Source organism: Argentina silus (assembly GCF_951799395.1).
Source record: "Argentina silus genome assembly, chromosome: 15".
Taxonomy (NCBI): domain Eukaryota; kingdom Metazoa; phylum Chordata; class Actinopteri; order Argentiniformes; family Argentinidae; genus Argentina; species Argentina silus.
The window spans coordinates 7,609,195-7,625,960 of NC_139669.1; the positions used below are offsets into that span (position 1 = coordinate 7,609,195).

The 16,766-nt window shown below is 46.0% G+C and overlaps 1 protein-coding gene across 2 annotated transcripts in view; it reads right to left on the reverse strand.

Annotated features, from left to right (window-relative positions):
* Positions 1–16,766, reverse strand: part of gria2b (glutamate receptor, ionotropic, AMPA 2b) — a gene marked incomplete at both ends in the record, with an annotated part of 42,418 nt that overhangs the window by 3,768 nt on the left and 21,884 nt on the right. For both annotated transcript variants that reach the window (XM_083686652.1, XM_083686651.1), the window contains 10 exons: positions 394–641; positions 898–1,096; positions 3,628–3,995; positions 4,403–4,609; positions 4,972–5,079; positions 6,077–6,181; positions 6,897–7,064; positions 7,691–7,849; positions 8,020–8,073; positions 9,497–9,693. In XM_083686652.1, the coding sequence (XP_083542778.1) occupies positions 394–641; positions 898–1,096; positions 3,628–3,995; positions 4,403–4,609; positions 4,972–5,079; positions 6,077–6,181; positions 6,897–7,064; positions 7,691–7,849; positions 8,020–8,073; positions 9,497–9,693 (1,813 nt within the window). The remainder of the gene's footprint in view (positions 1–393; positions 642–897; positions 1,097–3,627; positions 3,996–4,402; positions 4,610–4,971; positions 5,080–6,076; positions 6,182–6,896; positions 7,065–7,690; positions 7,850–8,019; positions 8,074–9,496; positions 9,694–16,766) is intronic.

Sequence of the window (16,766 nt, forward strand, 5' to 3'; positions counted from 1 at the left end):
CATAAGCCAAGACAAAACTGGGACATAAAGAGATTCTAAGACAGACTGAAGTAAGTCTGGATATAGGGATGTGGCAAAACTACAAATTCAAATTTCTCATGAATATAATTCATCTTAAATAGAGACACCATATGTAAATGGGAAAATGATGCATATAAAATCATTCAAATCCATGACGAAAAATAGTTACACTAAATTTTTTTGCAATTTATCGACTTACAATAAATTGCAACACGTTTCATTTTTTAAACTATGATTTACGTGTTTTTCCGATGATATTAGGGGTTTGTTACCTCATCTCCTTATACAAACCAGAACACATAAGCAAAGCGACATCAGGGTAGATGGGATACTATAACAACATTGGACACATTGTTATACTATTCCACCCACCTTAATGATGATCCTTTGGGTGTGGCGATGCCGTATCCTTTGGAGTCCAGGTTCCCGCCAACCTTCATGGTGTCACACGGCTTCCGCTGCTCGATGTACTCGTTCATGGTGGACTCCAGCAGGTACGCGTACTTCCCCTTGGACTTGCGGACTCTCAGCACGCCCTCCGCCGTGGTTTTCACGAACACGGAGGGCTCTGCGCTTTTCATGTAGGTCCACATTTTGTCAAAGAGGGCGATTTTGGAGCGCTGCGTGTCAGAGAGAGGATAGACACCAAGTGGGTAAGATGTTGTCTTGCAATTCAATGATGTATGTGTCCCATGAAAAGGGGTTTCATCCCAGAAAACATACAGGTAACACAACATTACTGCAAGTTGCCCCTGCGTTATACCTGCGTTATAACACTTTAATTACTCTAGAAACAACATATGAATTCCAACAACAACAACAACAAACATTTTCGCTAAATGCTTCTGAATGAGAAGAGAACCGTCCTCCTCTTACCCTGAAGAACTCTTTGGTGGAGCCAGAGTCCAAGGTTCCGTAGGAGATCTCTGACTGTTTGGCCAGGTCTTCAGCACTCTCTATGGGCGACACCATCCTCTCCACAGTGAGGAAGGCTGCCAGGTTGGCCGTGTAGGAGGAGATGATGATGAGGGTGAAGAACCACCACACACCCCCGACTATACGCCCAGAGAGAGACCTGGGGAGAAGCAGGCAACACAAACCCAGAGGTTAGATGAATCGGACGATCGATATGATTCACAGATGAGAAGGGCATACTGTATGCATGGATATGGAAGTTGAGTGGTTGTACTATATGTGATATATATGAATAGGTTGTACTATATGTATAACTTTCCAGAGGGGAAAGGTCACTGTTACACCCAAAAGGTCAAAGGTCAATTAGTTTGACTACTCCTCAATGCCTTCTGTCAATAGGTAAACCTCCACATTAAACAAATCTGATGTGGATAACCCAGGGGAGGCTGGTGGAGGTAGAAATCAGAGGACGGGCTCATTGTAATGCATGGAACGAAATGAGGAATGAGGTATCAAACACGTGCCATGCAATAAAGAGGGTAAATGTAAGAATCACTGTAATCACTGATTTAGAACTCCTAAACTAAATAATAAGAACATGAATGCATTATTGTACAATAAAAGACTTGCTAAATCCAGTGACAAGTAGAACTAATGATAAGTAGCAAGGAAAACTGTCTGACCAGCCTTGAACCAACACAGTGTTGTTTGCACAGTAAACAACATTAGGAACGTCTTTTACAGTGCATTTGGAAAGTATTCAGACCCCTTCACTTGTTCCACATTTTATAATGTTACAGCCTTATTCTAAAATGGATTCAATTATTTTTTTTCCTCATCAATCTACACACAATACCCCATAATGACAAAGTGAAAACAGGTTTTTAGAAATGTTTGCTAATTTATTAAAAATAAAAAACTGATATCACCTTTACATAAGTATTCAGACCCTTTGCTATGACATTTGAAATTGAGCTCAGGTGCATCCTGTTTCCATTGATCATCCTTGAGATGTTTCTACAACTTGACTGGAGTCTACCTGTGGTAAATTTAAATGATTGGACATGATTTGGAACGGCACACACCTGTCTATATAAGGTCTCACAGTTGACAGTGCATGTCAGAGCAAAAACCAGGTCATGAGGTCGAAGGAATTGTCCGTAGACCTTCGAGACAGGATTGTGTCGAGGCACAGATCTGGGGAAGGGTACAAAAAAATCTCTGCAGTATTGAAGGTCCCCAAGAACATGGTAGCCTCCATCATTCTTAAATGGAAGAAGTTTGGAACCACCAAGATTCTTCCTAGAGCTGGCCAATAGGGGGAGAAGGGCCATCGTCAGGGAGTTGACCAAGAACCCAATGGTGACAGAGCTCCAGAGTTCCTCTTTGGAGATGAGAGAACCTTCCAGAAGGACAACCATCTCTGCAGCACTCCACTCATCAGACCTTTATGGTAGAGTGGCCAGATGGAAGCCACTCCTTAGTAAAAAGAACATGACAGACTGGGAGACTAGTCAAGATCGAGGGAAAGATGAACGGAGCAAAGTACAGAGAGATTCTTGATGAAAACCTGCTCCAGAGCGCTCAGGACCTCAGACTGAGGCGAAGGTTCACCTTCCAACAGGACAACGACCCTAAGCACACAGACTTGAACCCGATCGAACATCTATGGAGAGACCTGAAAATAGCTGTGCCCCGATGCTCCCCATCCAACCTGACAGAGCTTGAGAGAATCTGCACAGAAGAATGGGAGACACTCCCCAAATACAGTAATCGCTGCCAAAGGTGCTTCAACAAAGTAAAGGGTCTGAATACTTATGTAAATGTGATATTTCAGTTTTTTTTCACATTCCGAATGCACTGTATAACTTGAGGGCTGGGGAAAACTAGCTAAACATGATGTCACAGCACCACCCCCCCCCACCCCCCATGCCCCTCTCTCTCTCTCTGTGTTCAGACCCCAGAGTAACGTTCACATCATTACTGACAGACTGAAGCAGAGACAACGAAGATTAGATGGAGGGATGCTGATGAGACGTCTCTCCCGGTGACTGTCCTCTCTCTCTCTCTCCGCTGCGAGGTGGGAGACTACTTAGCATAATCGTCTGCACTCACACCTCATTAAGTCACTATATGACAAACACTAATATGACAGTGAATTCATTAAGGCTGGGACTATGATATTTAAAGCCAAGGCACGTCCGGTTACATAAGACTGTATGAAGTGTTCCCAAGGACTGAGGGTTCTACAGGAAGTCTGTCAAGAATATAGCCCAAGGAGGGACATGAGCTAAAGCACCAAACCGACATTTGAACTGAATTAATTCTTGGGTTTCTTGGTCTTTGGATGGATTTTGCAGAGGTCTTATCAATTGACCTATACACGTTACGTTCATGTTATCAGGTAAGTTTATGAGTCAAATTGAAAGCATTTCATTCTATTGTTTTACTGCCATATCCTGTGCATATGACACATGATCTTTGATTTTTATTTGATTTGATACGTGAACAAAGCAAGAGATGAAAAATGCCATGGTAAAATAGTACAAGTGGCTAGGTTGTGAATTCACCAAACCAACAGCATATCAACCAGAGGGGGTGTTTCAAACTCACCTAGGCAAGATGTTACACCCCTTGTCACACTGGACCAAACCAACATCATATCAACCAGAGGGGGTGTTTCAAACTCACCTAGGCGAGATGTCACACCCCTGTCTCATAAAGGCGCCCAGGGAAAACCACAGACTGTTGAATATCCCAAACTCGTTGGTCGACTCATTAGTCTGGATCTGCCCATCCTCGTACTCCTCGGTGTGCCACTCATAGGGGCTGAATCGGCTGACCAGGAAGAGCACCACGCTGACGCCGATGTAGGCGAACACGATGCACATCCAGATCTCGTAGGCCAGGGGGTCCAGGAAGGAGAACACCCCCGGCTTGGACTTCTGGGGCTTCTTGATCATGATGGAGATGCCCAGGCTCATGAAGGGCTTGGAGAAGTCGATGACCTCCTCGCGGACCAGGGTGATGGTCAGCGGGGCCACGGCTATGTCCGCTTTCTGTGGTGGAGAGGAGAGGGTGGAGAAGCTGGTTTAAGTACCAACGTCGGAGAGTCAATGAGGTGCGTTGTGTGTCCTGTGTTTAAAGTGAACGACTGGGGATGTTTTCAATAGTCAATGTGTGGCAACTCAACACACTTGGTTTGCAGTTACAGCTTTCGTCATGTAATTAACATTTAGTTACGAAGCTGGGCAACTTTGTAGATATATGGTCACAACTATGGCACCGAAAGCAGTACAGAGGGGAGGCTGGTGGAGGTAGAAATCGGAGGACAGGCCCATTGTAACACATGGAATGGAATGAGGAATGGTCTCAAACATGTGCGGTTCCATTCCATGCATTACAATGAGCCCATCCTCCTATTCCTACCTCCACCAGCCTCCCCTGAGTATAGAACGTCCCTCACCCCGTAGACCAGCTCCCCGACCATCCCATTCCAGATCTTGGTCTCTGCTTCTCTGGCTCCGTATTTGCCATCCCCCACGATTTTCAGCTGGTATTTGAAGCCGCAGTGCTTGGCTATCTCAGCGGCCAGGTCTACACAGTAGCCCTCATATCTCTCATTGTCTAGAAAAAGGTCACTGTTCTTCTTCAGCATTACGTACGGAGCTTCCTAGAGGGAGTAAACAACAACGACGTCAACAACAATAGCAACAACAACAAATCCTGTTCAGTCCAGCGGCCTCGCCTCTAAATCATGGTAGAGATGACAGCTTCATAAAACAAAGGTTGTTTACGAGGAGGATTGTAAATCATAACCAATATGTGGGAACAGACTTGAGCCAACAGAAAATTGTGTGGCTTGTGTTTGTAAATTGGACAATAAAGGTTTTTTGAGTTTGATTATGCATGAGCTGTCACAAAGGATACTATGGATGTTGTGATGTGAAAACAGACCAGGCAGAATCTATTTCTAGTCTTAAAGTAGTCGGGCCATAGAAACAGCAGTTGCTATACATAGTCCAAAACTATTACCAGAATAGTTGTCACAATGACTGTTTTGTTTTCCATATCTGTTGAGTTGGTAGGCAACACATCTGATTTAGTGACGGCCATTTTGTCCACTTCGTTCCAGTACCCAATCTATGGAGAAAGAAATGAACAATGTCACTCCTAAAAACTTTCATCTATTGATCAATAATTTAACCAGGTAAACTGACAGAGAATTAATGATCTTTCTCTCATATTCTCATTCACCAGCACTTGAGCGTGTTCAGAAAAACTCAGTACATAAAGAAAGTCTCTGAATTTCAGTAAACCTGAACTTCCAATCATGGATGTGTCTGTGGGACATTTCTTTAAAGGTGGACTCTGGGATACGACCATCAATTGGAAAAGAGCGTGGCGACACCACCAGAGATCATTTCAAAACCAAGACAATCAAGAAACGTGACGAGACTCTCAACTCCGGCACGCACACCACGACGGTACGACCTACACCGTCATCTAACGAGTGCCTCCCGTTGTTTACATTTCACAATAATACAAAAATGCAATGGCTTAATCACATAATTCAATAATTTGATTTCAGACTTTCGGATAACAGCACATGACTGTGAAGGATCGCCAATGTTCCCTTGGAAGAAAAAGACAGTCTTCTTGGTTGTGAGTTTGTCGAAAAAGTTAGCAGGCTTTAGTAGGCTTGCCGGCCTTTCCATTTGGGCCTGAAGATAGAACAGCTTACCTATATCTACAGTACCAGACAAAAGTTTGGACACAAACTTGCCAAGAGTGTGCAAAGCTGTCATCAAAGCAAAAGGTGGCTACTTTGGAGAATCTAAAATATAAAACATATTCTGGTTTGTTTGACACTTTTTTGTTTACTACATAATTCCATATGTGTTCCTTCATAGTTTTGATGTCTTCAATATGAATCTACAATGTAGAAAATAATAAAAAATAAAGAAAAACCATTGAATGTGTCCAAACTTTTGACTGGTACTGTACATCTTGACAAAGTAAGCAAAAAGTTTTGGTGACTTTTCTGGCATGATGTCATATCCCAGAGTCTACCTTTAAATAACCTTGGAGTGCAGAGACGTGTACATGCCTGGGGGCCCCGTCAGAAGCACAGCCCTACCTTCACAGGCCCGTTGTTCTTCAGCTCCATTATGTTCACTGAGTAGTTGACTCTCTTCCCGTATTGGTCAAACTGAATGTTACCTGTCAGACCGTCAACGCGCACCTGTATGACACAAAGGAGCAGAGACAGTCAGCCACAGTTAAAGACCTTCAGGAGCATCATGGGAAGGACACAGGAGATAAAGCCTCTCTGTGCAGTCTTGGGCGTTCGCCTCGCAGAAACACTGAAAGTAGAGGCTCAGGGAAGGCATCCTGAGTGTGCGTGGGCAGACTATTGTCACTGCTAGCTCGAGGGAGAATAATGTGTGTGTGGGTGTGTGCGTGTGTGTGTGTGTGTGTGCGTGCGTAGGTGTGTGTGTGTGTCTATGTCTGTGTGTGTGCGGTAGAGCTGCAAACTTGAGGGAGAATAACGTGCCCGCACATTTGTGTGTGCTCGTGTGTGTGTGTGTGTGTGTGTGTGTGTGTGTGTGCGTGCGTAGGTGTGTGTGTGTGTCTATGTCTGTGTGTGTGCGGTAGAACTGCAAACTTGAGGGAGAATAACGTGCCCGCACATTTGTGTGCGCTCATGTGTGTGTATCTATGTATCTGTGTATCTGTGTGTGTGTGTATGTGTGTGTGTGTGTATCTATGTGTGTGTGTGTGTATCTGTGTGAGTGTGTGTGTATCTGTGTGTGTGTGTGTGTGTGTGTGTGTGTGTGTGCGTGCGCGGTAGAAAGCACTCCAGGAGCTCCGCTCGGGCCGTTGCCACGGCAACCTGCACTCGCACACGGCGCAGCGTGTGTGTGTGTGTGTATGTCGTCTCCCGCCCGCCCGCCCACCTGTTTGAGAGCGCGCTCGATCTCCACTCCCTGCGCCCAGGGCACAGCGGGGTTGGCCAGGCAGTCGCCATTGTTGGCCCGCCTGGACACGTCAATGCGCTGCTTGTGCAGGTAGCGGAAGGCCTCGGTCATCACCTGCACCGAGTCGTAGGTCAGGGCCGACGTGTACTGGAGGGCAGAGGGGGGGTGGGGGGTGGGGGGGGGAGAGAGAGAGAGAGGTGGATGTGAGTGTGGGAGTAGACAGAGCCTGGGTATAATTGTACTGGAGGTCGGGGGGGGGGAGTAGACAGTCTGGGTATGATTGTACTGGAGGGGGGAGAGAGGGGGGGGAGAGAGGGGTGGGTGTGAGTGTGGGATAGATGGGTAGACAGAGTGTACTGTTTGTACAAATATGATGGGGAGAGATTAATGTGTGTGTGTGCATGTCCGTGTATACAGAATGGGTATGTCTGAGTGTGGAATAGAGGGATTAGGAGTGTGTATGTATGATTATGGTTTATGTGTGTGTGTGTGTGTGTGTGTGTGTGTGTGTGTGTGTGTGTGTGTGTGTGTGTGTGTGTGTGTGTGTGTATTCCCAGTCCAGTAGGTGTGAGTGTGTGAGAGTGAATATGGGGGAGGGAGACGACACATTTTTAAGCCGCAAACACTTCACGGCTCCTCAGAAGCAGAGCTGTGGGAGCAGAGTGACTCTCACCAATCCCCCTCAACGGATGTCTGTGTGTGTGTGTGTGTGTATGTGTGTGTGTGTGTGTGTGAGTGTCTGTGTGTCTGTGTGTGTGTGCGTGTGTTCTCACCCTAATCTTGCTGTCAGCACCAGGGTACTCCTTCTCCTCCAGCGCCTCCCATCTCTGGTCAAACTTGGACACCAAAGGGTCGTCGAAATCCACGATCTGGAAACCGGACACGTTTGCCCCGCCATACTGGATTTTGGACAGGTCCCCATCGACGAAACCCTGGAATAAACAACACACACACAACAAAGGTTAGAGAATAAATATAAATTATTGACCTTACAAAAAGGTTAGTTGAAGCAAAACGCACAGAGGGATTATGATTTAACAATGTAATTTAATCATACTGTATTTTATTTTTAAGACACATTTTTACAAAAATGTTGGCTTACCAAGTTTGCAACGATGTAATGGTAGCCTTTGACATGTCGGCCAATGGTGATGACCTGCAGGCAGGAATAGACACTGTTAACACTAACAAACACACACACACACACACACACACACACACACACACACACAAACACACTTGGTGTTCCAATTCCAACACAATATTTCCATATTCCAACATTAGTACAGTAACATATTTGACAGTCATAACTGTTATCATTTGTTCTATACATTTTCGGTTGCAGTCAGGAGAGCTAGCGATAATCCACTATGCTGTCGTTCGACGTGGAACAAAACAAAGCCCAACACCGTTTCTAAACCTCACATGAATGACACACCTGGAACTAATCCTGCCGCGTGACTGGCAAACCATTTGTCAAGCTCGTTACGTAAAACGATTTGAATAATAATGTGTGAATGCCTGTGTCAGGCAGGTCGGGCCAGGATGGAGGCTGTTTCTCTCAGATAAAGCCCATAGCAGGCAGGAGGCCACAGGAGTAGCCTCAGGTATTGATTTCAGCGTTTTAGTTAAACACACGTCTGGATGCCTCAAATCCTAATCGATGCTCTCTCCCATGGGCGAACGGGAAGTGTATAAATAACCTGTTTATGTGGAGCTCAACCTGTAATTCGAGTTTTGTTTGCAGTCTATGTTAACGATTAGTTTGGCTGATATTGGGCCTCAGGCCATTTGGAATCTTAGGACTGGGTATTAACAAGGTGGTGTGGCCCGGGACCCACGTCTATCAAACACCCAACTAATTAATTGCATAACATAGTATTGGCACAGCATGCTCTCTGTCTCAATAGAATACAACACTACCTTGGCACTACAAATGCCTTTGGAACACCAGTACAATACCAGTACAATAATGCAAAAAGCTAAGATACCAACCAATTTCAGTCCATTTAAGTTCCTGCAGGATCTGAGTGTTGAGTTGTATCTCTATTGGTTTCGGTTTGGGAGGGTAAGATAATCCTAATGTAGATCTGTACCTCCACCATAGCATCTCTACCTAGTCCTATATTGGGTTATACATCTGTCCTCCTACCTGCTCCACAATGTCTTTGAGGCTGAACTGATCCTAGCCCTGTTGTTAAAGAGAACACCATCCGCCCCTGACCTCTGACCCACCTGGTCCATAATGTCTTTGAGTCTAAACTGATCCTATACCTGTTGTTGAAGACAACCTCATCCTCCCCTGACCTCTGACCTCTACTTACCTGCCCCATGAAGTCTCTGAGGTTAAACTGATCCTAGCCCTGTTGTTGAAGACAACCTCATCCTCCCCTGACCTCTGAACTCTACTTACCTGCCCCATGAAGTCTTTAAGGCTAAACTGATCCTAGCCCTGTTGTTGAAGACAACATCACCCACCCCTGACCTCTGACCTACCTGTTCCACAATGTCTTTGAGGCTAAACTGATCCCAGCCCTGTTGTTGAAGACAACCTCACCCGCCCCAGACCTCTGACCCACCTGCTCCATGATGTCTTTGACCTTGTCCTGCTCACAGTCCAGAATGACCCTCCTCTCCTTCTTGTTCTCCAGGTCCTGGAACAGGGAGCGGTACGCCTCATCCTTTCTCTCGTCCTTCAGGTTGCCCACGTTGATGGCCGTCACATGCCACTTCCTCTCCGCCGCCATGTCCAGCACCACCTGCAGCGTGGTCAGACCTGCGCAGAAACAGGAAAGAGGAAACAGGAAACAGTTAGGATGAGAGGTCAAGTCTGCTCCACTTAGCTGAGATGAAAGGTTATTGCGAGAGACACCTGCATAGAAACTACCCCGATCCCCCTACAGACCTAGACACCTGCATAGAAACTACCCCGATCCCCCTACAGACCTAGACACCTGCGTAGAAACTACCCCGATCCCCCTACAGACCTAGACACCTGCGTAGAAACTACTCCGATCCCCCTACAGACCTAGACACCTGCGTAGAAACTACCCCGATCCCCCTACAGACCTAGACACCTGCGTAGATCTGAATGGATTGGATAGGTTCAAGCACGACAGCAAAGTAGACCTTATACTGTATTCACAATAGCATAGAGGAACAATAATTTGTGGCACCAGTTTTAACCATCTGCTAAATACAGGGCCTGTCTCCCGGCCGGTGAGCAGATATCCCAAAGGTTAAACCATCATCATTAGACCTACACCTCACATTCCTCTCATTCCTGTGTTCTACCTTGTTTAACAATGGTACAACGTAGAAGAACCTCAGCGAGTATTGATCCGGGATCCACCGAGTGCAGTTGGAGAATGGTTTGATAAAGGGTCTGAGTGTTTCAACCCCGGTTTTGACGAGGACGCAGTGAATTACCTCTGTAATCGATTCGGTGTGACTAGACAGAACCCGCTCTTATGAAAGTGGGAGGGCCTTTGTGAAGATCGAAAATGGCGGCTTGCAGTTTTACTCCGAACACACCGTACGTCATGATTACTGTAGGATCACTATCACTCCTTTTAGGCTGACTGGTTCTTCAATGCTCGTTAAAGGAGATAATTGGAATCCCTCCTGGATTCAAGCAGCAGTCCCGAATCAGCTGATGTGGCAGGGAGGTAACAGCTCGATACCGTATGAGGGTACGCGTTAGGTGAAATTGGAAAATAATATGTTTTGAGAATGACAAACATGTTCAATGAGTGGGAAGGTTCTGACTCATCTCTCATGACGCGTGTTTATTACGTGACCTCACAGAGAAAAGAAGTGTCACACTCAGTGTTGAATGTGAAATCCTATTTCTACACAGTTGACGGAACTGGTTAATAGAAAAGGTGGCTATTCCCCAAGGAAGGAATCAGGAATCAGCCCACCTTGGACCTGCCACGTATTGTTACCATCCAGCCGTCTAAGGAACACTGTCGAAGCTCCGTCAGAACACATTTGACAGAGCTTTCAGCTACTGTGTTGTGTTGTAGTTACGCAGAAAACCCTGTATGAAAACCCTCTATGAAACTCTCTATGAAAACCCTCTATGAAAACCCTCTATGAAAACCCTGTATGAAACCCTGTATGAAAACTCTATATGAAAACCCATTATGAAAGCCTGTATGAGAACCCTCTATGAAACCCTCTATGAAAACCCTCTATGAAACCCTCTATGAAAACCCTCTATGAAAACCCCCCATGAATACCAGTTATAAAAACCCTCTTCACAATAAATGGATTCCATCACAAACTCTTTCGTGTTCTAGTTCAAAGAGTGAAGTGTCTTTTTTGTGTTCTAGTTCAGAGAGTGAAGTGTCTCCTTTGTGTTCTAGTTCAGAGACCACAGTGTGGTCAGGTCTCCCATTGAGCATCATCCTGTGTGGATGACAGGAGGGCAGCAGGGATTCATCCCTGGGAGGGTAGTCAGTGAGCTGCGGGAACGAAGGACAGACACACACAGTCACACCCTGTCAGTGGAACTGTCTGTCTCACACACACACACACGCACACACGCACACAGAAACCCCAAAAATTCTAATATGTCAGAATCCAAATCGGACGTGACCACGTCTTCTCCTCGTGCTGTTGACTAACTAACACTGTGCGAGTCAAGGCGTAAAGTTCACCGCAGATGAACCGCGTTCACAGCCAACATGTACATTTGCCAAGAGCCTTTGTGAGAACTTGGCTCTTGGCAAATCCGTGGCTGAAATCCTACGGTGTCTGCCTGGCCTTAGACACACTGCTGGGAGAAGCCTATAGGGGTGAGGACAGACTTTGAAATAAGCATATTCATGTACCACCCAGGGGCGGATGGGCACCCCCCATCACAAATGAGGGCATCCTTATGCATATTAATGTGGGCAGAACGGGGCAATAGACAATCGGCATAACCACGAGTGTTATGAATATGTATCCAGCGCTCTCTTCCAAAGGCACCTCCAACCGTCACAGTTTGAGTTCCACCCTGAGCAAAGATATAGGCTAAAACTACTTCTACTTCTATCAAAACAATTATACTGTGCTATAGATGATTCTGTAAGTAAAGCCGTGCCTGCTGGAATATGGACACTGAGATCCAACCAACTGTGACGGTGATTATCATGGTTGGGATCAAAACCATATTTCTCATCCGAGGCTGTTTCGAAATACAAGACATATGTTGTTGCAATGCCCGGGGCCTCTGCGATGCCCTCCGTTGCTGCAATCAGGGAGGTTCATGGTAGGATATAAACACAGGACATTGTTATCTAACCTCAGATAACCCCGTCACAACGCAGTGAGTTAATACCCAGCGGCTAGCGCAGGGAGATAGCAAAACACAAAGGAACATTCCTCTTTTAACCATCTGACAAAGCGATAGCTTCACTACAACTTTGATCCCTGTTTAATTGTGAATCCGAAAGCCTCTGTAACATGAGAAGGAGGATTAGTCCTCCTCTGATTGGACAGAATGCCCATTCAGAGCTCACATAGTCGGAATCCAGAGACTCCAGGGCTGGATTAGATCTTAGATTAGTCAAACGTGCAAATAACAATCAATTAATATCAGAGTATCTCCCTTTCTTTTTTATTAAACTCTCATGTGAAGCTTATTGTACTCTCATTGTTGTATGAAATATGCAGTGTATAATAAGTTTGATTTAATGAAAACATCAGAACCAAAAGGTATTTTAAATGCACTGTCGCTGTGGGATGTACAGTACAGTTCTACAAGTGTCATCTCTACAGTGTAAACTGTTGTAGATGCTGCTCAGGGGAGGCTGGTGGAGGAAGAAATCGGAGGACGGGCTCATTGTAATGCATGGAACGGAATGAGGAATGGTATCAAACACGTGTCCTCTGATTTCTACCTCCACCAGCCTCCCCTGATGCTGCTCCCCTACTTGACCACCAAAGACATCCATTGGGACCCACAGAGATCTAGGATAGCATGGAGTCCAATCGAAGGACATGTGTTTAAAAAATAATAAAATAATATAAAGAACCAGGGTAACCGGTATCCAGTCTTTTTCAAGTAGCAGTCTATCATCAACATGACACCAATCAAGTCTCCGCTTCCCTCAATGGGACAATAATGGGCTGGCTTGGATCGTAACACTGATTTATACAAGAAATTAATCGGTGCTGAGCATTCTGATGAGGCTGTAATAGTCTCAATGACAACTGGCCACAGGAGCTGAAGTATCTGCAGGTTTTTGGTCAGGAACTCATTTGGAGCCAATAGTAACCAGGTGTGTGAACTCTATAAATGATCAGTCATGGATCAATGAAAGTAACAGACAGAGGAAGAAGAAAATCAGCAGACAACAAGACCAGAGCTGCCTATCCCTGGATTGGATTATACCATGGCCCTTTCTCAATTGATTCCTCACGTCCTCTCCTCCGTTCCCCACAGACTTTGTTGTCAAAAAGCATTGGAGGAGAATATCAAAGGGGAGAGGAACCTAGATCTCCTCCTCAGAAAGCAACCTAGATCTCCTCAGAGAGGAACCTAGATCTCCTCCTCAGAGAGGAACCTAGATCTCTTCAGAGAGGAACCTAGATCTCCTCCTCAGAGAGGAACCTAGATCTCCTCCTCAGAGAGCAACCTAGATCTCCTCCTCCAATGCGTTCTGAGTCGAAAGTGAATGTAGGACAGAGAATGCGAGGAATCAGGTTTCTAACAATTGAGAAAGGGCCCAAAAGTCCCTCATGTTGCCTCCCTGACTGGGAAACCCTTCAACTCTATGTACAAATTCAGTAGCATCTCCAGTAGCTAGCACATAGCCATGTTGTAGAATGGAATGAAGTCAGTGGATGCTGATACGATTCCTCATTCCGCTTCATGCATTTCATTGAGCTCGTCCTCCGATTTCTACCTCCACCAGCCTCCCCTGAAAGAAGTCTTTCCCTAAAATAATCTATTCACTTAACCCCACCACTCTGTTTAATGTTCCGCTGTATTCTAGTGGAGCTTTGGCAGTATCATGTTCAAAGGACTCTCTAGCAACTTAGAGGAGGCGTAGGTTTAGCAATTAGTCTCAATGTACTAATGAGATTCATTATATCCACCAGCAGCATACACACACACACACGACACGCGTGTGCGCACTCATGCGCACACATACACACACACACACACACACACACACACACACACACACACACACACATTAGTTTAGGAGGATTGGTGAGATCCACTCTGCTCTCACTTCTCTGTCCCTGAGGTGCCACGAAGTGCTTGCGGCTTAAAAATGTGTCAACACACACACTTACGCACACACACACACACGCACACAGACACACTCACTCACACACACACACACCAGCGTAGATTTGATTTTAAATGTGGTGGGGACACTTCTGGCTGGGGGTTTAGGAGTCCTCCCCCATCCTATCTGCCCTCCCCCAAGCTGATTTCCTGCATTTCTAAGCAATTTAACAAGACTCATGGAACGTCTACCAGGTCTTTAAGAGGATGTTTAATGTCTAATTTTAATCAGAGTTTTATATAATAACAATGATAGAAAAACACTAAAGCAACTTTACTGTATAGGTAAGTCAAATATCTATGAGTGAACACACACACACACACACGCACATGCACACGCACACACACACACACACACACACACACACACACACACACACACACACACACACACACACACACACACACAGCAACAAGCCACCGCACCAGTGAGTGCGGTGCACATCGGTGGTTGCCATGGGAATGCGGGGCTCTATCTGACCTAATTAGACTGAGGCATGTGATGATGAAATATGCACAAGGGCGAGTCACAGAGCGATATTCAGCTGGGGACTACAACATTAGCGATAGCATTCTGTAACCCTTAACAAACAGTATTAGTGCGAGCATTAGCATTAGCTTACTCCATATTATACAATTCTGTAAACAAACGAGGTTCAAGACCTCAATGTAGCCAAAGCTAGCACCTTTCGCTAACAGGCACTGAGCATCCGTAATCTCCTTAGTTGAACCTTCTTTGAGTACAGGGACCTATAGTACGACCGTTGTTTAGCATAGCTAAAGGTAGAAAGCGTCCACAGTGCCAACTGTCAGACACAGAGTTGTCTTGTGCTGGTAGACACTGATGAGAAACCACCCCCAACAGCCGGGAGATCCCTGGAACAACAGCCTCCATGTGAGGGGACAGCTGTGGGCTACAGCTCTGCTCTGAGAGAGAGGAAGGGAGGGAGGGGGGGGGGGGGGAGGGGGGGGGGCAGGAGGGTGGGGCGGGGAGGGGAGGGAGAGAGAGGGAAAGAGGGAGGGCGGGGGGAAAGAGGGAGGGAGGAGGAAGGGAGGGGAGAGAGATGGGGAGAGGGAGAGGGCGGGATGGATAGGAAGGGGGAGAGGGAGAGAGACATAAAGAGAGATAATGACAGATAAAGAGAGTGCAATAGGGAATGGAGAGAGAGAGAGAGAGAGAGAGAGAGATAAAGAGAGAGCGATAGGGAATGTACAGGAGAGAGAGTAGGGGAGAGCCTGGCTGAGCCTCCGGTCCTTTCCTACTCTCAAATCTAGTCCATGAAGACAGAAGAAGAAACCCCACCTCTCTGACTAGACTAAACCCCACCTTTCTGACTAGACTAAACCCCACTTCTCTGACTAGACTAAACCCCACTTCTCTGACTAGACTAAACCCCACCTCTCTGACTAGACTAAACCTCACTTCTCTGACTAGACTAAACCCCACCTCTCTGACTAGACTAAACCCCACCTCTCTGACTAGACTAAACCCCACTTCTGGCTAGACTAAACCCCACTTCTGACTAGACTAAACCTCACTTCACTAAACCTAAACCTGACTAGACTAAACCTCACTAAACCCCACCTCTCTGGCTCGACTCTCTCCCTATCACTCAATTTTCCATCCCAGCTTCCATCAGGTATTATTCCAGAATGTTCACTCTTACAGAGAACCTCCTCAGACTGCTCTCCTCAATGCCTCTTTCTGACATGTCGATAATGACGACTGATTTTGGAATAATAGGAAAACGTAACGCAATCTTTTTCCTCCTTTCAGCCATTGCTGCGCTGTACAAAGGAGGGAACAGAACGTCCCATCGCCATTATGTTATTTCTCCCTCCGGTGCTTATTAAAGCCTACGTTCAGTCTCAATACCACCTGATTGATATCATACCTGTCAAATAGGATTTCATTCCATTTGCGGAATTCTTTTTCCAAGTGTACCACAAGATAATTCCCATGGATTGTTATCCCAGCAGGGTATTGCAGCAGCCAACGACTACAATTCTATGCATCACTGATCATGAGTAAATTCTATCGTATAATTTCAAATAAGCTCCCGTTACGAACAGTTACAGGAAACCAAACACCATCAGCACATCTAAATGATCCCACAATTGTTGCATATACAGTGCAGCACTACTGAGTGACCTGTTGGTGGTATTCTACAATAACACAATAACACAATAACACCACACACACACACACACACACACACGCTCGCGCGCACGCAAAAACACACACACACACACTTGCACAAACACACACACAAACACACACACACACACACACACACACACACACACACAAACACACACACACACACAAACACACACACACACACAAACACACACACACACACACACACACACACTGCCGTAAGGTCTACTAGGACACCAAACCCAATGTCAGAGCCCTGCCCTGGTACTCTGCTGCCAGCAATACCAACCAGCTCTCACCCACGAGGTGCCACGGACCCAACTGATCCTATCTGACAACTTGTTTGTCATGGTCCGCGACGCCCTCTCCACAGCGTCCTGCTACCTGGCACTGTGAC